General features: G+C 41.8%; 1 protein-coding gene across 1 annotated transcript in view; it reads left to right on the forward strand.

The window, feature by feature from the left end:
• LOC129821130 (inactive phospholipase C-like protein 1) overlaps positions 1 to 22,984 on the forward strand; it is a 119,372-nt gene extending 96,388 nt beyond the window's left edge. Inside the window, exons 6-10 of the mRNA XM_055878461.1 lie at positions 3,483 to 3,845; positions 17,023 to 17,226; positions 18,365 to 18,440; positions 18,987 to 19,096; positions 19,524 to 22,984. Coding sequence (XP_055734436.1) covers positions 3,483 to 3,845; positions 17,023 to 17,226; positions 18,365 to 18,440; positions 18,987 to 19,096; positions 19,524 to 19,751 — 981 coding nt within the window. The 3' untranslated portion in view covers positions 19,752 to 22,984. The remainder of the gene's footprint in view (positions 1 to 3,482; positions 3,846 to 17,022; positions 17,227 to 18,364; positions 18,441 to 18,986; positions 19,097 to 19,523) is intronic.
• The last annotated feature ends 481 nt before the right edge of the window (positions 22,985 to 23,465 follow it).

The raw sequence follows: 23,465 nt of genomic DNA on the forward strand, positions 1-23,465 counted from the left end.
TCATGAGGGAGGAAAATTATGTGGATATACTGAAGCAACATCTCAAGACATCAGCCAGGAAGTTAAAGCTTGGTCGCAAATGGGTCTTCCAAATGGACAATGACCCCAAACATACTTCCAAAGTTGTGGCAAAATGGCTTAAGGACAATAAAGTCAAGGTATTGGAGTGGCCATTACAAAGCCTTGACCTCCATCCTGTAGAAAAGTTGTGGGCAGAACTGAAAAAGCGTGTGCAATCAAGGAGGCCTACAAACCTGACTCAGTTACACCAGCTCTGTCAGGAGGAATGGGCCAAGATTCACCCAACTTATTGTGGGAAGCTTGGCTACCCGAAACGTTTTACCCAAGTTGAACAATTTAAAGTCAATACTACCAAATACTAATTGAGTGTATGTAAACTTCTGACCCACTGGGAATGTGATGAAATAAATAAAAGCTTAAATAAATCATTCTCTCTACTATTATTCTGACATTTCACATTCTTAAAATAAAGTGCTGATCCTAACTGACCTAAGACAGGGAATTTTTACTAGGATTAAATGTCAGGAATTGTGAAACAGAGTTTAAATGTATTTGGCTAAGGTGTATGTAAACTTCCGACTTCAACTGTATATATGTGCCTATGTGTGATACTTTTGTGTGTCATGGACAATATTATTATAATATTATGTGCCCTGTGATTAACATACGGGGTATATATTATATGAATGTACATCCACCACTATGATTAAATGTTAATGTCTCAGTATGATAATATCTGTTTATAAACATCTTGACTCACCAGGTCTATGTAAGAGCTGTTCTCCATGACTCACCTAACCTTAAATAAAGGTTAGATAAATTAGTCAGGTTTTCATTTTTTTCTCACAATCTCTGTCGGGTTATCTTGGTGATGCTGGAAGATCCTATTGGAACGTTAGAGATGAAGCACAACTTTTGTTAGTTAAAACTGTCTTATTATTGTTTTTAAAAAATTTATTTAATAAAACTGATATTGTTTATATATATTATATATATATTCTGGTTGAAATCATTGTCCTTTATACAATTTTTTTTTCCCAGAATGAACTAAAGGGAGATGACTAGAAAACCAATAAAAAATATCAGGTAGTATGTTTACAGGCACAATAATAATTCGATGTTAAACTGATTATGGCAGTAGGCTGAGTATGGCAATAGTCATGTAAACACCTTACTCTGCTTTTCTTAATCAGTGTAAGGTCAAAATTGGGTGGGTGGCGCAGTGGTCTAGGGTACTGCATCGCAGTGCTAGCTGCGCCACCAGAGCCTCTGGGTTTGCGCCCAGGCTGGGCTGGGTTCGCGCCCAGGCTCTGTCGCAACCGGGAGGTCCGGGGGCGACGCACAATTGGCATAGCGTCGTCCAGGTTAGGGAGGGTTTGGCCGGTAGGGATATCCTTGTCTCAGTATGTAAAATGTAATAAAAATGTATGCACTCTACTGTAAGTCGCTCTGGATAAGAGCGTCTGCTAAATGACTAAAATATAAATGTAAATGTAAAATTGAAGTAAGCATACACTGATTAAAACACCTGGTTTTCTAACCAATCTTTAGAATGATTAGGACCTGTAAAACAGCTTAATCAGAGTTCCAGCGGTATATTTGATCTGCGCATGTGCCAGCATCAGAAGCGCAAGTGAAGTGAGTTCAGAAAAACTGAAAGTATGCATGGAAATAGTTTTCATATACAAACTTTATATGTCCAAAATAACATGGTTGCTGTGGTAGAATGTTTATTTTGATTGCCGATTTTCTTCATTTTTTCAAGTCCCATCAGGTAGCCTGATTTCAGATGTGTCCATGTAAACAGGATTATTAGGGAAATCGTTTGTACATGCAAAGCATGTAAATGTTTTAAAACCTCTACCGACCCACCCTCCCGGATCCGGGATCCTCCTCATCAGAAACGCTGACTAGCATAGCCTAGCATAGCGCCACAAGTAAATAATAGCATATAAATATCATGAAATCACAAGTCCAATACAGCAAATGAAAGATAAACATCTTGTGAATCCAGCCAATTTTTGTCCGATTTTTTAAATGTTTTACAGCGAAAACACAACATATATTTATGTTAGCTCACCACAATAGCCCAAAATACAACGCCGTTTTTTTCACTGCGAAGATAGCTTTCACAAAACCCACAAATAGAGATGAAAATAATCACTAACCTTTGAACAACTTCATCAGATGACAGTCTTATAACATCATGTTATACAATACATTTATGTTTTGTTCGAAAATGTGCATATTTATAGCTACAAATCCTGGTTTTACATTCGCGCCATGATCATAAAGGGCTCCAAAACAGCCGGAATAATTACAGAGAGCAACGTGAAATACAGAAAAACTCATCAAAAAACATTTATGAAAAATACATGTTGTACACATAATTAAAGATACACTGGTTCTTAATGCAACCGCTGTGTTAGATTTAAAAAAATAACTTTAGTAAAAAGCACAGCATACAATAATCTGAGACAGCGCTCAGCCATTCTCCGCCATGTTGGAGTCAACATATTCAACAAAAATACGAAAAAACATCATAAATATTCTCTTACCTTTGATGAACTTTCATCAGAATGCAGTGCCAGGAATCCTTGTTCCACAATAAATCGTTGTTTTGTTTTAGAATGTCCATTTCTTTTGTCGAATTAGCAACTTTGGCTAGCATAGAGGAGCTCACGTGTCCATGAAAGTTTGACGCATGGAACGAAAAATTCAAAAAGTGATAATAAAAGTCGAATAAACTGGTCAAACTCAGTTGAGAATACATCTTTAGCATGTTTTTCTCGTATGTATCCGATAACGTCCCAGACGGAGCATTTCTTCGTGTCTACCTAAGGCATTGCAGACAACGATATGGTGCACCCAGGTGCGCAGCAAAATACTGCCAATATGGCTGACCTGTCACTCCAAAAGCTCTCATTCGGTCCCACATCAGGCTAGACACCTCATTCAACATTCTACTGCCTGTTGACATCTAGTGGAAGGCGTATGAACTGCATACATATCCATAAATACAAGGCAATTGAATAGGTGAAGCCTTTCACAGAGACCCATTTCAGAATTTTCACTTCCTGTTTGGAAGTTTGCCTGCCAAATGAGTTCTGTTTTACTCACAGATATAATTCAAACAGTTTTAGAAACTTGTGTTTCTATCCAGTGTTTTCTATCCAATAGTAATAATAATATGCATATCATATGATCTAGAACAGAGTACGAGGCCGTTTAATTTGGGCACTATTTTTTCCCAAAGTGAAAATGGCGCCCCCTATTAAGATTAAACAAACTATAATATTAATCTGATTATCCGCAATAATCGTATTATTGTGTGAAGTAACCATACTCAGTGTTCTAAAACAAGCAAGAGTTGTGTCTGTGTACAACATTCGGTAACATTCCTGTGATTTTGTCTGTCGCTGCACCTTGGCTCATGATTGGTTGTTGTCTGTCCTTCCCAGGTGAATATGCCAGAGTTGGCGCTCCTCCGCTTCGTGGTATTGGACGACGACTACATTGGAGACGACTTCATTGGCCAGTACAGCGTGGCCTTCGAGTGCCTTCAGCCGGGCTACCGCAACGTGCCCCTGCTGGGTCTGGAGGGAGACCCCTTGCCCCACGCTAGCCTGTTTGTCCATGTTGCCGTGACCAACCGACGAGGGGGGGGCAAGGCCCAGAGGAGGGGTCTGTCTGTGCGGAGAGGGGTGCGGCGCGGGCGAGAGTACGTGACCCTACGGAACACGGGTATTAAAGCTCTGGATGATACGTTCCGTCCCGCTAGCACCCATCTCAGAGAGGCCACAGACCTGCGGGAGGACGCACAGGTGAGAGGAGGGTCAGGAGTTAGAGGTCAGAGGATGATTGGAGGGTATTACTCATACCTGAGGGTTTCTCACGCACTTGCTGTTTAAAAAATAATAATAATAATTTATTAACAAGAAATCAATATAGAAAGTACATGAGAGAACACAAGTATATATAGATGATATATAATGGACGATCGAGCTAGGGGGTACAATATCACATTACAATTACACAAGGACCTTAAGGGACATACATACACTTATAATTCTAACAGCTTTTTTGTTAGTAGAGTATGTAATTGTCTTAAAATACAGTTCAATTTCTTTTTGTAAGGTAAGAAAACGTGTTTTTTTGTTTGTAAATGTACATTTGTGAATATGAAATTTGTCCAAAAGAATAATGAAATTAATTACATAATAATGTTTCAGCTTATTCCTATCTGTCATGGTCGTTTGTAGAGATGGACCAAGGCGCAGCGAATGTAGAGTTCCACATATTTTAATATTGAGTGAAACTTAGAAAAAACTAAATAAAGAATAAACGAACCGTGACGACAATGCAGTGCTAACAGGCATCTAAACATAAACAATATCCCATAACCCACAGGTGGAAAAATGCAACTTAAGTATGATCCCCAATTAGAGACAACGATTACCAGCTGCCTCTAATTGGGAATCATACACAAACCCCAACATAGAAAATTAAACCTAGAGCCTCACATAGAAATCATAAACTAGACTAAAACCCCTAGTCACGCCCTGACCTACTCTACCATAGCAAATACAGGCTTTCTATGGTCAGGAAGTGACACTATCGTAAGTAAAGAATCCAAGCAGTACATCTCTCCACAATAGTGTAAGACCTTCATAAATGTGTTCAATTATAAATCTACTGATGTCTTGCCACAGTTTTCTTACATGAATAAAATGCCAAAAAAGATGCAACACTGTTTCTGGGTGGTCATTACAAAAGGAGCAATTTGAGTTGATGTTTTCCTTAAACTTCTTCATATAGTGGTTGGCAGGATAATATTTATGAATAATTTAAAAGGAAACTTCCTTAATTTTGTTAACAAGTAGGTATGTGTGTGGCAACATCCAAACTTTTCCCCAACAGATATTAGCAATAAATCCATTCCAATAAGGCCTGACATAAGGTATAGATACAACATCCTGCTGAAACAAGGTTCGTATCGCTCTGTTGTTGAATGGACCAAAAGAGAAACAAATCTTTCCTACTAATGAGTCAACAGGGTCAATAGAAGGTAGGCTCTGAGGGTCAGGTCTTGACACATTCCTGAATAACAGAGCAACACCTGAGGGAATGGCGTCTAAAACAATTGCAAAATCTTTAGGTGTTACAGGGACCTTGTAAAGTGATAAGAATTCCTTATAACTGAGTAAAAGACCCTCTGCATTTACCAGTTGGCTCACCAATAAGTATTTTTATACAATATATCCCGATTATTCCATATATAATATCTGTGTGGAGAAAAATTGTGTTTATAAATTAAGGACCATGACAAGAAAACCTGCAGATGAAAAGCAGAAAGTTTCACTGGAACTTTGTCAATATTATAATTGCAAAACAACATGAAGTTAAGGCCACAAAAAGTAGAGAAGACATGATGAGGAATAAAATTCCAGATAGAAGTGGGTCTTCTTAGGAATTGTTTTATCCAATTGATCTTAAAAGTATTATTTAAAGTAGTAAAGTCCAGAAAATTCAGCCCACCATTCTCATAAGTGTTCATTACAACAGTTGTCCTAATGTAATGGGTACGGTTTCTCCAAAGAAAGTTGAAAAGCATCTGGTCTATCTCTTTGCTTATTTTACTGTCAAGATATAAAGATAGAGCGCCATATGTTGGTCTAGAGATACCTTCAGCGTTGGTTATTAGGACTCTACCTTTTAAAGATAAGTCCCTCTGTAGCCATTGATTTAGCTTCTTCTGGGTATTTTTAATAAGAGGGTTAAAATTTTGTAAGCCTCTAGACTTCTGATCCTTTGTAAGGGTTATGCCTAAATATGTAAGTTCTTCTTTTACTGGAATACCATAATATGAAGGTGTCACACAATCTTTGACAGCTATGAGTTCACATTTATTAATGTTAAGGTATAGACCAGACGCTTTGGAAAAGGATTGTATCACATTGATTGATATGGGAATTTGGTTAGCGTCTTTCAGAAAAAGTGTATTATCATCAGCCAGCTGGCTTATATTCATTTCTTTACCAGCTATGGAAATACCTTGTACAGGACTATTATTTAAAGAATTTGCAAGAAGTTGGGTGATTAATAAAAACAGGTACAGAGAGATAGGACAACCTTGCCTAATTCCTCTCTTTAACTCAATCTAGGTGAGGTGCCATATTTCAATTTGATAGAGCTGTTACCATTTGCATAGAGAGTCTTAATAGCCTTACATAAAAAATCCCCAAAGCCAAGTCTCTCAAGGGAGTGGAAGAGGAACTGATGCTCTACTGTGTCAAATGCTTTATAAAAATCTAAAAGAAATTGAAGCTATCCTCAGTTATTAGGTCTGAGTAGTCAAGTATGTCTAATCTGACATTGTTAGAAATATGTCTGTTCCTCATGAAGCCAGACTGTGTTTCATTAATGCCTGCATCCAGGACTTCTTCAATTATTTTTGCAAGTAGTAAGGCTAATATCTTATAGTCATTATTAAGAAGACAAATTGGACGCCAGTTATCGATGAGTAGCATTTAAAAAAAATATTTATTTCACCTTTATTTAACCAGGTAGGCTAGTTGAGAACAAGTTCTCATTTGCAACTGCGACCTGGCCAAGATAAAGCATAGCAGTGTGAACAGACAACAACACATAGTTACACATGGAGTAAACAATAAACAAGTCAATAACATGGTAGAAAAAAGAAAATCTATATACAATGTGTGCAAAAGGCATGAGGAGGTAGGCAATAAATCGAATAATTACAATTTAGCAGATTAACACTGGAGTGATAAATCATCAGATGATCATGTGCAAGTAGAGATACTGGTGTGCAAAAGAGCAGAAAAGTAAATAAATTAAAGCAGTATGGGGGTGAGGTAGGTAAATTGGGTGGGCTGTATACCGATGGACTATGTACAGCTGCAGCAATCGGTTAGATGCTCAGATAGCAGATGTTTAAAGTTGTTGAGGGAGATAAAAGTCTCCAACTTCAGAGATTTTTGCAATTCGTTCCAGTCGCAGGCAGCAGAGAACTGGAAGGAAAGGCGGCCAAATGAGGTTTTGGCTTTAGGGATGATCAGTGAGATACACCTGCTGGAGCGCGTGCTACGGGTGGGTGTAGCCATCGTGACCAGTGAACTGAGATAAGGCGGCACTTTACCTAACATAGCCTTGTAGATGACCTGGAGCCAGTGGGTCTGACGACGAACATGTAGCGAGGGCCAGCCGACTAGGGCATACAGGTCGCAGTGGTGGGTCGTATAAGGTGCTTTAGTAACAAAACGTACGGCACTGTGATAAACTGCATCCAGTTTGCTGAGTAGAGTATTGGAAGCTATTTTGTAGATGACATCGCCGAAGTCGAGGATCGGTAGGAGAGTCAGTTTTACTAGGGTAAGTTTGGCGGCGTGAGTGAAGGAGGCTTTGTTGCGAAATAGAAAGCCGACTCAAGGTTTGATTTTGGATTGGAGATGTTTGATATGAGTCTGGAAGGAGAGTTTGCAGTCTAGCCAGACACCTAGGTACTTATAGATGTCCACATATTCTAGGTCGGAACCGTCCAGGGTGGTGATGCTAGTCGGGCGGGCGGGTGCAGGCAGCGAACGGTTGAAAAGCATGCATTTGGTTTTACTAGCGTTTAAGAGCAGTTGGAGGCCACGGAAGGAGTGTTGTATGGCATTGAAGCTCGTTTGGAGGTTAGATAGCACAGTGTCCAGGGAAGGGCCAGAAGTATACAGAATGGTGTCGTCTGCGTAGAGGTTGATCAGGGAATCGCCCGCAGCAAGAGCAACATCATTGATATATACAGAGAAAAGAGTCGGCCCGAGAATTGAACCCTGTGGTACCCCCATAGAGACTGCCAGAGGACCAGACAACATGCCCTCCGATTTGACACACTGAACTCTGTCTGCAAAGTAGTTGGTGAACCAGGCAAGGCAGTCATTAGAAAAACCGAGGCTACTGAGTCTGCCAATAAGAATATGGTGATTGACAGTCGAAAGCCTTGGCCAGGTCGATGAAGATGGCTGCACAGTACTGTCTTTTATCGATGGCAGTTATGATATCGTTTAGTACCTTGAGCGTGGCTCAGGTGCACCCGTGACCAGCTCGGAAACCGGATTGCACAGCGGAGAAGGTACGGTGGGATTCGAGATGGTCAGTGATCTGTTTGTTGACTTGGCTTTCGAAGACCTTAGATAGGCAGGGCAGGATGGATATAGGTCTGTAACAGTTTGGGTCCAGGGTGTCTCCCCCTTTGAAGAGGGGGATGACCGCACCAGCTTTCCAATCCTTGGGGATCTCAGACGATACGAAGGAGAGGTTGAACAGGCTGGTAATAGGGGGTGTGACAATGGCGGCAGACAGTTTCAGAAATAGGGGGTCCAGATTGTCAAGCCCAGCTGATTTGTATGGGTCCAGGTTTTGCAGCTCTTTCAGAACATCTGCTATCTGGATTTGGGTAAAGGAGAAGCTGGGGAGGCTTGGGCGAGTAGCAGCGGGGGGGGGCGGAGCTGTTGGCCAAGGTTGGAGTCGCCAGGAGGAAGGCATGGCCAGCCGTTGAGAAATGCTTGTTGAAGTTTTCGATTATCACGGATTTATCGGAGGTGCTCTTGTTCTCCATGGACTTTACAGTATCCCAGAACTTTTTGGAGTTAGAGCTACAGGATGCAAATCTCTGCTTGAAAAAGCTGGCCTTTGCTTTCCTGACTGACTGCGAATATTGGTTCCTGACTTCCCTGAACAGTTGAATATCGCGGGGACTCTTCGATGCTATTGCAGTTCGCCACAGGATGTTTTTGTGCTGTTCGAGGGCAGTCAGGTCTGGAGTGAACCAAGGGCTATATCTGTTCTTAGTTCTGCATTTTTTGAACGGAGCATGCTTGTCTAATATGGTGAGGAAGTAACTTTTAAAGAATGACCAGGCATCCTCAACTGATGGGATGAGGTCAATATCCTTCCAGGGTACCCGGGCCAGGTCGATTAGAAAGGCCTGCTCGCAGAAGTGTTTTAGGGAGCGTTTGACAGTGATGAGGGGTGGTCGTTTGACCGCGGACCCGTAGCGGATACAGGCAATGAGGCAGTGATCGCTGAGATCTTGATTGAAGACAGTATTTGGAAGGCAAGTTGGTCAGGATAATGTCTATTAGGGTGCCCATGTTTACGGATTTAGGGTTGTACCTGGTGGGGTCCTTGATGATTTGTGTGAGATTGAGGGCATCTAGCTTAGATTGTAGGACTGCCGGGGTGTTAAACATATCCCAGTTTAGGTCACTTATTTTTTAGGCTTAGGTATCAGTGTTATTAATACCACTTCTCTCTCCCGGATCCGGGATCCTCCTCATCAAAAAAGCTGACTAGCATAGCCTAGCCTAACGGGACAGGGATATCATATAATATAATTTTCATGAAATCACAAGTCCAATACAGCAAATGAAAGATAAACATCTTGTGAATCCAGCCATCATTTCCGATTTTTAAAATGTTTTACAGCGAAAACACAATATGTATTTAAATTAGCTAACCACAATAGCCAAAGACTCAACCGCATATTTTCACCATGTTTCTACCGCATAGGTAGCTATCACAAAACCGACCAAATAGAGATATAATTAGTCACTAACCAAGAAACAACTTCATCAGATGACAGTCTTATAGCATGTTAAACAATACATTCATGTTTTGTTCGAAAAATGTGCATATTTGAGGTATAAATCATAGTTTTACATTGCAGCTACAATCACAAATAGCACCGAAGCAGCCAGAATAATTACAGAGAGCAACGTGAAATACATAAATACTCATCATAAAACATTTATGAAAAATACATGGTGTACAGCAAATGAAAGATAAACATCTTGTGAATCCAGACAATATTTCCGATTTTCTAAGTGTTTTACTGCGAAAACACAATATAGAATTATATTAGCTTACCACAATAGCCAAACACACAAATGCATTTATTCACCGCAAAAGGTAGCTTTCGCAAAAACCAGCAAAATATATAAAATTAATCACTAACCTTGACCAACTTCATCAGATGACAGTCTTATAACATCAGGTTATACAATACACTTATGTTTTGTTCGAAAATGTGTATATTTAGAGCTGCAAATCGTGGTTATACATTCTGAATATGTAGCATCGATTCACCAGAATGTCCGGAGCTATTTTGGACACTCACCTAATCTGACCAAAGAACTCATCATAAACTTTACATAAAAATACTTGTTGTATGGCAAATGAAAGATACACTGGTTCTTAATGCAACCGCCGTGTTAGATTTAAAAAAATAACTTTACCATAACAAACAGCTTGCGTTATTGCGAGACAGCGCTCGCCAAAACGGCAGAGAATAGGAATCAACATTTTCCACAGAAATACGAAATAACATCATAAATTGTTCTTACTTTTGTTGAGCTTCCATCAGAATCTTGTACAAGGAGTCCTTGGTCCAGAATAAATCGTTGTTTGGTTTTAGAATGTCCATTTCTTCTGTCGAATTAGCAACCTTAGCTAGCCATGTGGCACGAACATGCCCATATTCTCTTGACGCAATGAACGGAAAATTCCAAAAGTCCCAATAAACGTTGAATAAACTGATAAAACTCGGTTGAAAAAACCTACTTTATGATGTTATTATCACATGTATCAAATAAAATCAGAGCCGGAGATATCCGCCGTGTATACCGAACGCTTATCAGAAGACAATGTCGACGTACTTTGCGCGCCAGAGAAGACAAAGAAATTTCCAGACCTGTCACTCCAAAAGCTCTTGTTCGGTCTCAGATCAAGCTAGACACCCCATTCCACCTTCCACTGCCTGTTGACATCTAGTGGAAGGCGAATGACGTGCATGCATATCGATAAATATAAGGAAATTGAATAGGCAGGCCCTGGAACAGAGCATCGTTTTCAGATTTTTCACTTCCTGTATGGAAGTTTGCTGCAAAATGAGTTCTGTTTTACTCACAGATATAATTCAAACCGTTTTAGAAACTTGAGAGTGTTTTCTATCCAATAGTAATAATAATATGCATATTGTATGATCTAGAATAGAGTACGAGGCAGTTTAATTTGGGCATGATTTTTTCCAAAGTGAAAACAGCGCCCCTCTATTGACAAGAAGTTTTAAACCCTGACATATTGTAGGAGGGAGAACATTGTTTTTAATACTCTAAAAAATACTTCAAATAGGAAGGGAGCTACTTGTTCAGAAAATAATTTGTAAAATTTTGATGTATCTCCATCAACACCTGGTGATTTTTTGTTCTTTAGATGTTTGATAGACTCTATAATCTCTTCAACTTTGATGGGTTCATCACACTGTTTAGATTCCATATCACTGATAGAGTGAACATTATTCAGTGAGTTAAAAAACATATCTGTGGATTCCTGACAGTACGTAGAGCTATACAATTTTCTGTAACATTTGCTACAGTATTTAGCGATTCATTTTTGGTCATCTGTAATAAAACCATCAATGTTTAACTTATGGATAGTGTTATTTTTAGAGTGACATTTCTCAAGTCTAAAGAAATAGGATGAATTCTCTTCTCCCTCCTCAATCCATTTTTTCCTAGATCTAATAAAGGCTCCTTCTGCTTTTAATCTATATATATTATCCAGTTTATTTTGTAACTCAATTAGTTCCATCTTCTCCACCCCCGAGAGGCCGGCTGGGGACCTCTGAGAAAGGGAAGTTATCTTAATGATTAACTTTTCCTCCTCTCAGCTCTTCTGGTCTTAGCAAGATTACTACCATATTTTCTAAGGTATTTGGACACCTCAAATTTAAAGAGCTCCCAGTTCTTGCAATAAGATTTTTCTTCACAAGCCCTTTCCCAAAAGTGTGAGAGCAATGAGAGCAATCTTTAACCTCAAATGTAACTATATCATTATTTAATAATGAGCTATTTAGCTTCCAGTAGGATGCTCTACCAAGGTTAGTATCAGGGGTAAATATTTTGATATCAATGTAAATGGCCCTATGGTCTGTAAGGGGAGTAGTACAAATATTTGTAGTAACACACTCACTATCAATACATTTGGATATAAGCCAAAAATCTATTCTGGATTGTCTGGAACCTGTTTTGTTACTCCAAGTGAATGATCTGTCGGCCGGAAACCTCTCTCTCCATATATCAATAAGATCAAACTTTTCCATAAAAAGTATTAAACCCAAATTCTGATTGGTTGGTCTACCTGGGGGCCATCTATCAGTTGAATTATCTATTGTAATGTTAAAGTCCCCTCCTATCAATAATAACGAATTGGGAAATTTAGATAACCAATGAAGTATATGTTTCTCTATAGATTCAAGCAACTCATCATTCTCATGTTTGGTGTTGTACCCATAGAAGTTTACAGTAATGAGCGTAATGTCATTGTAACTGATCACAAGACAAATAAAGTGACCCAAGGGGTCACATTCCGAGGGTAGAATATTACCACCAAAGGCATTTTTCATTGTAGTGAGACCAGCGGAGCGTTCAGATCCATGGGAAAGACAAATATCGTTGCCCCACTTTGACCTCCAAAAGTTGGCATCAGCCGAAATTGAGTGAGACTCTTGAAGAAAGCAAAAATCTGTTCGTAATTGTTTAGCAAATAAAAGTAAGGCCTTGCGCTTCACATTGTTTCGTAACCCTCTAGCATTAAGAGAAACTAAAGACAAAGACAAAACAACAAAGATCATATACAAGTATAAACTGTAGTAGGATGAGTCAAAGACGTAGGAGCAGTGAACGTAAACGATAAGGAACCGAGATCTGCACCATTTAAGTCAATTTAAAGTGAAAATATCTTATTCCATAAACTTTGAGCTAGACGTTATCCGGCTTTGAAATTCAACTCAACTGAAAATTATGTTCAAGACCAAACCAAGGGTTCTTGTAGTAAGAGAGACTAAAAACCCTCTTTAGTGTAATCAGGAACTATTCTGAGAAATAAAATATAAAATAATAATTTAAATAAAAGGGTACCTACTATTTTAAGTGCAAATGAAAACTGATCATAAAAAAAATTGAATAAAAAATGTTTTACACATACATGTTCCTAAGACCTTTTTCACTTGGAAATAAGTATTAATAACTAAATAGAGCAATACCCGTGTAAAGTCAGAGCAGACCTGTATGCCCTTTGAAACAGTATCTTAGTTACTGTATACATAAAAAATAAATACAGCTTTCAGTCTTCTTCGTAAGTTTGTAAACAAAATAGGTCTTCTGGTCATACAAGAACAAACGAATAAATTGAAGTACCTGAGTATTCTGAAAAATAGTCACCTGATGCTTGTTAGGTAAACAATATAAGGAAAATTAGAATACCATGGCTGAAACCATCAATCTGTTCCTTCTGTTGAGATTTTAGCGAGGAATATGGATTTCTGAACCGTTGATGAAGCCTCGTCCTCTGACGAAGTAAGCAGCCTTTCCCTCATTTCGTGCTTTCTTGATCGTTGGCCACAACTTGTTCCTTCTTTCTATGTCCTCCGGGCTGAGATGCTCGGCGAAGCGCATACCATGGATCTGAAGGAAGGCGTTCTTCCTAGCAGCTTTCCAGACAGCATCCCTGTAGAATCTGGCAGTGAAGAGGATGATGATACCCCTTGGTCTTGAATCGTTTTGCTTCTAGGCGATGCACAACGTCGATGGTATCACCAACTTTGTTCTTCTCTGCAGGCATAACTTCTTGGCAGATGCGGATGGCCTCTCCTCGCACATCTTCATTCTCCACCTCTGGCATGCCGTAGAGTCTCAGGTTCTATCTTCTTGTGTATTGTTCCAGATCAGTATAGACGTCTATGGTAGACATTGTTATTCTTTTCCACCTTTTCCACACTTTTTTCAACTTTTACCACTCTCGTTTTCACATCCTTGATTTCACCACATGCAAACTCCATAGTCTTTTTCAAGCCTTCGATAACCATGGTGTTCACGTCTACCATTTTCTCAATGGCGTCAGACCTGGAGTTGATGAGTAAGGAGAGAGTAGCCACGATGTCAGAGTTCATGTTTTTTTTTTTGGAGGGTGGAGGTTTGCGCGGAGTAACCGGTAAAGAGGGGAATTCGTCATCTTCAACAGCATTCGAAAGCATGGTATTATCCATAGGGCAAGTGTAGTTATGGCAGTTGTCTATAAGCACGTTTCTCTCTTGTTGATTAGCAATAGAACGACTAGCTTCTTCCTTTCTTTTTTTGTCACGACTTTGCATGGACATGCCGAAATAAATTATCCAATTATTATTCCAGTCACAGGAAAGGTCTTATATCTTGAACAAATAAAAACAGTAATAGTAATGAGTGTAAACTTGTTTTTTTGCACAATCTTTCTGAAGTTTGGTACGGAGCTCGGTAAAAAAGCGTCTGTTCAAGCCGCCATCTTGGCACCTCTTCCTCACGCACTTGCTGTGTTGCGAAGAAGTTACTCTTCTCCATGTAGTATGAACTTGCTCACGTTCCCTTATGGATTTACCACTTGTCTGTTCTTTTAAAGCCATGCAGAGAAAAGCGATATTTCAGAACTGAGGTCAATTGAAAAATATCAGACAGTGTTGTAATGTACTGTATAGATAACCCAATATAACCAAATCTATTTAAAGCCCCCATGCAGTCTTTTTAGTAAACATTTTACATCATCACTGTATGTCTAATAAATCACTGTGTGTGTTTATTTCATGAAAATAACTCCAAATGTATTTTTTGAGCATATACTTCCCTGAGCCTCCTTTTGAAATGCTCAGTCTGATCGTGTGGGTGTATCCATACACATTCAAATATATTTACATACACAGCCCTGATTGGCGGATAGGATCGTCTAGAGCAGGGATGCTTAAACTTTTGGTTTTGGTCGGCCAAGATATATTCTGAAGGGTTTACATTATTTATTTAGAAATATAGGTCAACAATAAGATTTTTTAAGTAATCATGAAATTCCACTTCAAACATTAATCAAATCATAGCCATATTACTTGACACCTATGATTACCAGTATTAAATATGTATTACAAATTTGAGCATTGTAGTTCAGAAACTGCAACCAAGTTTCTATATTCATAAGACTTATAACATGAACATGTGCAGGGACCCTTCTTGCATTTTGGGGGCCCAAGCGAGATTTGGTTGCCCCCCCCCCCCCCCCCACCTCACGGACAAAACATTTCAGTGGTCCCCCTCTTAGCAGAGGAGAGAAAAATGGGCAGCTTTAAAACTAATTTCATGCTATTCTACTCATTTTGCCATGGGATGAAGAGGCAATTTAGCAGTTTTAATGCTAATTTCCTGCAATTCTAAACATTTTGCCATGTTAATACAATATCTGAGTGAGAGTGACTGACAAAATCAATGGGGGCCACCTGGAGGTCACGGCCCCTGGGCACGGGCCTTGAGTGCCTGGTCAGTAATTCGGCCATGATTACTATAAGGTTTAGATAGCTGGCTAGACTACTGTAACTTAACAGTCAACAGTAAGTTGAGACCCTGACTGACTTCCTAAAAAATATATATCTTTAGGGGGCCCCTAGTGGTCCTGACGGGCCAAACGTCGCCCAAGGGCCCCAGTTTTGTCAGCCCTGCTCTAGAGCCTACCCCGCTTCCCCATTTAAAATAAGAGGATACATATGCAAATAAAATATGACTGGTTCATTGGTCAGAATAATCCGATTGTGATGTCATGATCTGGGCCAAAAACCATCCCACCTGAACAGGCTGAATTTCCAGCCATTTTTTTCAAACAGCTCTTACACAAAAAGCTAAATATTGAAAATTAACAAATACATTTGAATACATTTTCCTGCCTGAACAGATAGTGGCGATGTGCTGTTGTGTTATATTTAGCCAGTGTTGAAATATGGTCTGTTATGCAGGAGTTTTGGAGGAGTGTGATTTGGGTTAGAATAGATTGCATGACTGCGCTGAAATAAGATACTACCTGTGAGTTCTCTGTGGGGTGATGTGAACTTTTTGAAAGAGACAGAGAAAAAGAGGGAGTGAGAGTAATGAAAGAGAGGGGAGAGAGGTGGATAGAGAGAAAGAAGGAAGGAGAGAGGGAGTAGGTTGAGGAGGATTACACGGTAGTCTATAAATAACAGAGGAGAGAGAGAAGGCATAGACCTGGTTACAGCACGGACCAGCTTATCTCCACATTTACACACTCTCTCTGTCTGTCTCTCTCTCTGTCTCTCTCTCTCTCTCTCTCCCTACCATGTGTCCAGCTGTATTCTCATCTGCCACAGTCTGTTATTATTCATAATTTGTCTCCCCGCCCGCCCACCCACCCACACCCACACACACACCCACACCCACACACACACACACACACACACACACACACACACACACACACACACACACACACACACACACACACACACACACACACACACACACACACACACACACACACACACACACACATACACATACACACACACACACAAAGCCCCCCGCCCCCCTCACATCCAACCCACTCTGTCCTCAGGAGGGCTATGCTATGGTAATCACCAATGTGACTGCTGGTCCAGTTGCAGTGCTGCCAGGTGGAAAATGGCCTCAGTGTTTTGGCAGTGTGTCTGATCTCAGTGGAGACCTCTGACAGATCCCAGTACACTCCCTCCCTCCCAAACACATTAGCTAGTACAGTAGTCTAGATGTCTAGCATGGATGCTTTAATGTCTATTCTCCTGACCCTAGCACAGGTTTTAGGGGTTCAGTTCAAGTAATAAGGGGTTCACCCAAGTGCCTTGCTACTTGATTTAGATTGACCTGAACCTGACCAGAGATTTCCGTGGCGTACTCACAGACAATAGGAGAAGGACATGTTCTGTGTGTTTTAATCTGTGCCTGACTTTATCTAGGTGTGAGTTTAAGCCTCATCTGAGGTTGGGATTTCATCAGGGTCAGATGTTTTTCAGGTCCCGTGGACCTGACCATAATATACCTATAATACACTGCATCTCTCTCTCTCTCTCTCTCTCTCTTTCGCTCTGTGTCCTGTTCCATCCAGAGTGCAAGTGTGAGTTTCAAAGAGCAGTGTGGACTCCCCCCGGTGGCCAAGCTGAAGCAGTGCATCCAGAGCCTGGCCACACGGTTGCAGACCCCAGAAGGGCCCCCGGGGGCCAGCATGACGCTGAGGGATGGCTACCCCCACCTGGAGGCCCTGGGCAGCATCACAGAGGTCACGCGCAAACTACTGAATCACTATGATACGGTAGGAGGGAGAGAGGGAGAGAGGGGGGAGAGGGAGAGAGAGATATGTATCAATATTATAATATTATTGGAGTACATATATGTAGAGAGGGAGCGTAATTAAGACACTTGAAGCTATAGGCATGTGTTCATTCACACACCTTTGTCTTCGGCATACATGCTCACACAGAAGTAGGGAGAGAGAGGCACACATGCACAAATACCGTTTTCCTCTCCAGCTGTGTTTCTTCCCACTCCGTCTCTGCCAGTATTAAATCAGGATGCCTCTTACCCACCTGCACTCTATCTCTCATTACTCCCCCTCACACATCACAACCAACCAGAGAAACAGAGAGAGGGAGGGAGAAAAAGGGAGAGGGACAAAGAGGAAGAGCTATTTCTGTGGCAGCATATTTGTGCAGTGTGCTCTGTGTATGTTAGATGTTTGTCAGCCTCGCTCTCTGTATGTGTGTGTATCTAGGGCCAAGCTAGCCCAGCAGGTCAGTGTGACACACAGACAGTTGGCCTGAGACACAGACTGTAGCCCCTCCAATGTCTACATCACACCCTCAAACCTCCATCACACGTGGCCTTAGTCATCACGCTCTCTTCTTCCCTTCCATCTCTCCCTTTCCCCCATCCCTCCATTCCTCCGTCTCACAGACATCTCATCTAACCCTGAGGTAGTGGACAGCACGGTCAGAGTTAGAGTCAGGAAGAAAGGACATTAGTCTGTAAATAACACAGTGTGCTGCTCTTTCATAAAAACATTTTCAGAGTTTCTTTCCCATACATTTTTCATTCATTTGCATTATAGAACTTGTGTGTCTCTACACCAGTGGAGGCTGCTGAGGGGAGGACGGCTCATAATAATGGCTGGAATGGCGCGAACGGAAGGGCATCAAATGATGTGTTGATGTATTTGATACCATTCCACTCATTCCGCTCCAGCCATTACCACAAGCCCGTACTCCCCAATTAAGGCGCCACCAACCTCCAGTACTGTACAGAATATACCTGCCACCATTTAAGGCCAGTATCTATGTATGTATGTTTTTGTGTGTATGACAATGTTTCTATCCATCTGTCTATTGGTTGGTCTGTTGATATGTATCTGTCTGTCTGTCCAGAGGCTCATCCAGTGTCTTTGTCTCTTCCAGATGATCTCGGCCAAGAAGCAGCTGATCGAGAATGCAGACGCTGTGCAGGAGAGGATGGCCCAGGTGCAGAGAGAAGGTGAGAGGAGAGGATGGATGGACAGAGGGAGGGAGGGAAAGGAGGAATATAAAATATTTGTCGTGGTGGAAATGAGTAAATAATGGCTGGAATGAATATCAAACTAATAACTAACTTTTTAGAGATCAAGTGGTCTACTGAAGGGTGATTGCAAAGCTCTGTCTTGTGATGTTATTTATACTGTACGCCACAGTCCTCAAGAGAGAGAGATGAACTGGAAGTGCTATATAGGAGAAATGGAGAGAGGAAAATCAATGGTTTTAATTTGCCATACCAATACACATAACTTCAGTAAACACAGTGAGCCTATAATTTGCCTTATGAGGAGAGAAATCGCCGGACATACTGGGGCTGGAGAAAAAAATAAAATACAATGAGATTTAATTGCATTTAGTTTTATGATTGCAGTGTTTTTCCAACATGGTAACGATGACATTGGTCAGCTTACTGCCACATGGCTCTGCTTACTGCTACCTGATGCCTGCCTTGGCCACAGCTCTAACTATCAGTTGAACTGTATCTCTATCTCCTGTCCTGTCTTCTCAGGAATGGAGTTCCATGAGGAGCTGCCCAGGCTGGGAGAGAAGGAGGGGCTGAAAGGACACAAGCAGAGCAAAGCCCTGGAGAGTTTCACCTGGAATATTACTGTACTGAAGGTACACACACACACACACACACACACACACACACACACACACACACACACACACACACACACACACACACACACACACACACACACACACACACACACACACACACACACACGATACAATAAACTTGATACAATAAACATTATTGTTACCAAGGGGGAAATTGTCTTGGAAACAATTTTTTCTCTCTCACTCTCACTCTCACTCTCACTCTCACTCTCTCTCTCTCTCTCTCTCTCTCTCTCTCTCTCTCTCTCTCTCTCTCTCTCTCTCTCTCTCGCTCTCTCTCGCTCTCTCTCGCTCTCTCTCGCTCTCTCTCTCTCGCTCTCTCTCGCTCTCTCTCGCTCTCTCTCGCTCTCTCTCGCTCTCTCTCGCTCTCTCTCGCTCTCTCGCTCTCTCGCTCTCTCGCTCTCGCTCTCACTCTCTACAGGGTCAGTGTGATCTCCTGCGCAGTGCCAAGGTAGACTCTCTGGATGCTCTGAGACAGTTGGCCCTGGCCTGTGAAGCCTGTGGCCTCACCTCCACCACCTCCTCCTGCACCTCTTTTGGTCCCTCTGATCTCTTCTACACCTCCCACAGCAGGAGGGGAAACTCCCAGGAGAGGAGAGGAAGCACCCAGGAGAGGAGGGTGAATACCCATGGCAATGGACGAATATGACACCCCCCAACCTACCAGAGAGAGGGAAGGGGGATAGAGGGATCGAGTGGATGAGATGGTGACAACCCCTCAAATCCCAAACTGCCAGAGAAAGGGAGGGTGGGGAGAGAGAGAGATGGAGAAAGAGAGCAGAGTTGGAATGGTCTAGAGTAGAGCCCAGAGCCTATACCTTTATCCAGAGTAGTAAGACTAGTGAAGAATCGTTGCAGTAATTTGACGGCTTACTTTGTGTTCATCAGTGGAAATCGATTTGTGCTTATTTAAGTCGGACACTTGAATATAATGCTCCTACAATTTACTTCAATGTTTTTTCTCCCTAAAAAGGGAGTTGTGATTGTGAAAACACGTTGTTCTTAGGTAAGAACCCTTTGCTGTGGAGAGGACAAGTGAAGAGTCTCTGTCCTTCTGAACCCACCTAATTGATCCCTCGGGAGGATGTGATGTCACGCTGTTGATGCCTTGTCTCACCATGGATACCACAGGGGGTTGAGTCACAAGTGACCCTCCCAGTGTCCCACCGACACAGCTACTGTTACACCCAGCCCCTCTCTCCTTCCTTCCCCCTCTTTATCTCCTTCACCCAGAACCCTCGGTACGTGGAGTGTTTTGAATGTCTAGCCTGTCTTGCGTACCCCCCCCCCCCCCTGAGAGACCCCACCAGGTATCCTTTCCTGAGAAGATGGGAGGAGGAAGATGTGTTGGTAGTTTTACATGACATGGCTTAACCCTGCTTCAGGCTACTATGTACTACCTGAGACCATCCACAGGTGTCAGATGGCTAGGGGCTAGGGGCTAACAGTGACACAGTATCACAACATCACAGTAAGGTCTGGAAGACAACCTGAAGACAACCTGAAATAGTGTGATTGAAGAAAACCTGTTGAGTGTGATTGATTAATTATTTGATTGTGTTTAATAGGCTTAATTGATTAGTTGGGCGGCAGGTAGCCTAGTGGTTAGAGCGTTGGGGCAGTAACCAAAAGGTTGCTTGTTCGAATTGAATCCCTGAGCTGACAAGATGGAAAAAATCTGCCATTCTGCCCTTGGCAGTTAACCCCCACAACAACTGTTCCCCGGGCGCCGTGGATGTCGATTAAGGCAACCCCCCGCACTTCTCTGATTCAGAGGGGTTGGGTTAAATGCGGAAGACACATTTTGGTTGAATGCATTCAGTTGTGAAACTGACTAGGTATCCCCTTTCCCCTTTGATTGATAGATGTGTATTACCCTACACAAGGATGTGATTGGCATGGCTGTGTTGCTATGAGGGAGGGGGCCCTCTCTCTGTGTATTGACTGAAAGTATGTGCTGGGTTTGTCCCAGCTTAAAAACTCACTCAGCAACAGTAAAGGACTCTGACAAAGAACTACAAAAATGGCGCTACTAGATGCTACTACATCCTTGGTGTGCTTATGCTGCTTGTGATGGTTGACTGGGGGACATTTTCCAATGTTAGATTTGTGCTATTAAGGTAGGTAAATACTTAATGTCATTTCTATTTTACTGTGTCATAGCACCCTTTCTCTACCAGTGGTGGCTGGTATCACTTTAAATCGGAGGACGGGCCCACCAGCCTCCACTGCTCTCTACCTTTCCTACCACCTGTGATCCAAACACAGCAAGAGGCAGAGGGCCCCAACACAACAATACTACACCCAGCGCTGAGAGAGCACTATAGGGGCCTGGCATCAAAGAGACACAGACAGTAGAGATAATAGAGGATCTTACAATAAGGGCCATTTTCATCACAAGGCGAGAATGGATTGAATGGAAAGTGTTACCTCAGGGCCTCCAGCAGAGCACAGGGTCTTCTGGGGCTCTGAGGTAAACGTACCTACCGTCTGTCATTCTACAGTCTGTATAGCCATTTCAACACACACAGCAGTAAAGTTGGAGGAACATTTAAATTCTGCATAGAAAGGGTAATACCTAACATAGGTTCTTTGATGCATGCAGTGGACAACCCATTTTGACCTGCCTCTCTACTTCTCTTGGAGCGATGGATTCATTATCATCTGTTGCCTCCTTCACCAGCCCACCTCCATACATCTATCTTGAAGGCGTTGCATGGTCAATCCGACGTCTGCATTGACCATGCAGCGTTTACAGTGATATGGCCTCTGCAGAAGTCAGAGATAATTTATGCTTGATCCGAAAATGTGGTTGGAGGCTTCGTATGGAGGGTGTGACGCAATCACATAGCCCCCAGGGGCACGCAGAGGCCAAATCAAGCTCCGTACCGCATCGCCGTGCACCTCTCAAATGTTGTAACAACGAGGAGGGCTCCGTATAGCTCCTCATTGACATGATTGGTTGATGGTAGGTGAGAACGGGAGGTCCTGCATAAACACAAACTCACTTCCTTGACAACTTCCTCCACAACAGCTCTGTGCTGCTCGGCGAAGTGCAACAAGTAAGAATGACCTGACTTCTGCAAAGGCCATATCAAGGTAAATGCTGCACGGCCAATCAGACATCGGAATGACCATGCAGCGCCTTTCAGGTCATTCTTACTTGATGCACTTCGCCGAGCAGCACATGTCCCCCCCACTTCTAAAACCAAAGTTGCGCCCCTGACTAAAATGGCTGTCTAGCTCACTATACTCAACTGGTGTGTTGACATTTTTTTGCAGTATTGAAAAATAAAAACATTAAATAAATCCTCTAATCCAACGGCACTGTGGTCCAACACCACAGTGTTTTATTTTACTATACTGTAGTAACTCTCTTTAACCCGCGTCTGTCTTAAACCTTAAACCTACCTGCCCTCCACGCTCTATGTGGTGTTTGACTTACAGTCCTTACAGTGATGTGTTTAGGTTATGTCTGCTTCCCAAATGGCACCCTATTCCCTACATAGTGTATTACTTTAGTAGTGCATTACTTTAGTACTGCACTATATAGGGAATAGGGTGCCATTTGGTATACACCCTATATCTATCTGTGTACGCTATCTTCTCTGACCGACCCCTCTGACCAACCCTTCAAACAAATCTTTGTTTTGTCCCGTCGGCGTACGCTCATGTCACTGTATGTTGTTTTTGTAAAAACAAATATACAAAAAGAAGAGTATTTATTAAAGGTGGTAACGAGTGTGTTTTGAAACCAATACATATTATATTAAATGGACGTTGCTTTTATTTTTGAAAAGCTAGTTTGTTTTCTATCTGATTAACCAATATAACAGTTGTACCCTTAAATGACTAAATAAAACTATTTTATTGACCATTTAATCCCCTCGTCTTCATTCTTCTCTGCCATCAATCATTATCCAATCGTCACACTGGATCTCTCTCTGAATATGAGCTATAGTGTTTATGAGCCTACAGCTGCATTTAGAAGGTATTGGATCTGAGCCTTGATTTTGATGGTCAGTACAAAATGGCGCCGAAGGAGATGGCCGCCATTTTACGATGCCGTAACCAATTGTGCTATTGTGCATGTTTTTCGTTTTATTTGTAACTTATTTTGTACATAATGTGTCTGCCACTGTGTCTTATGACCAAAAAGAGCTTCTTGATATCAGGGCAGCGATTACTCACCCCGTACTGGTACTGGAGGAATTCTTCTTCTTCAACAAGTCGGACGGGAAGGATTTACTCCAGACACACGACAAGGCCCTCATCCCCATCATTCGCAGGAGGAAAAGACGGAGGTATCGTGGACGACGGTCCGGGTGCCTTGTCAGGATCCATCGCCGAGAGGGTAATCTAC

The sequence above is a fragment of the Salvelinus fontinalis genome, chromosome 23 (genome assembly GCF_029448725.1).
Source record: "Salvelinus fontinalis isolate EN_2023a chromosome 23, ASM2944872v1, whole genome shotgun sequence".
Taxonomy (NCBI): domain Eukaryota; kingdom Metazoa; phylum Chordata; class Actinopteri; order Salmoniformes; family Salmonidae; genus Salvelinus; species Salvelinus fontinalis.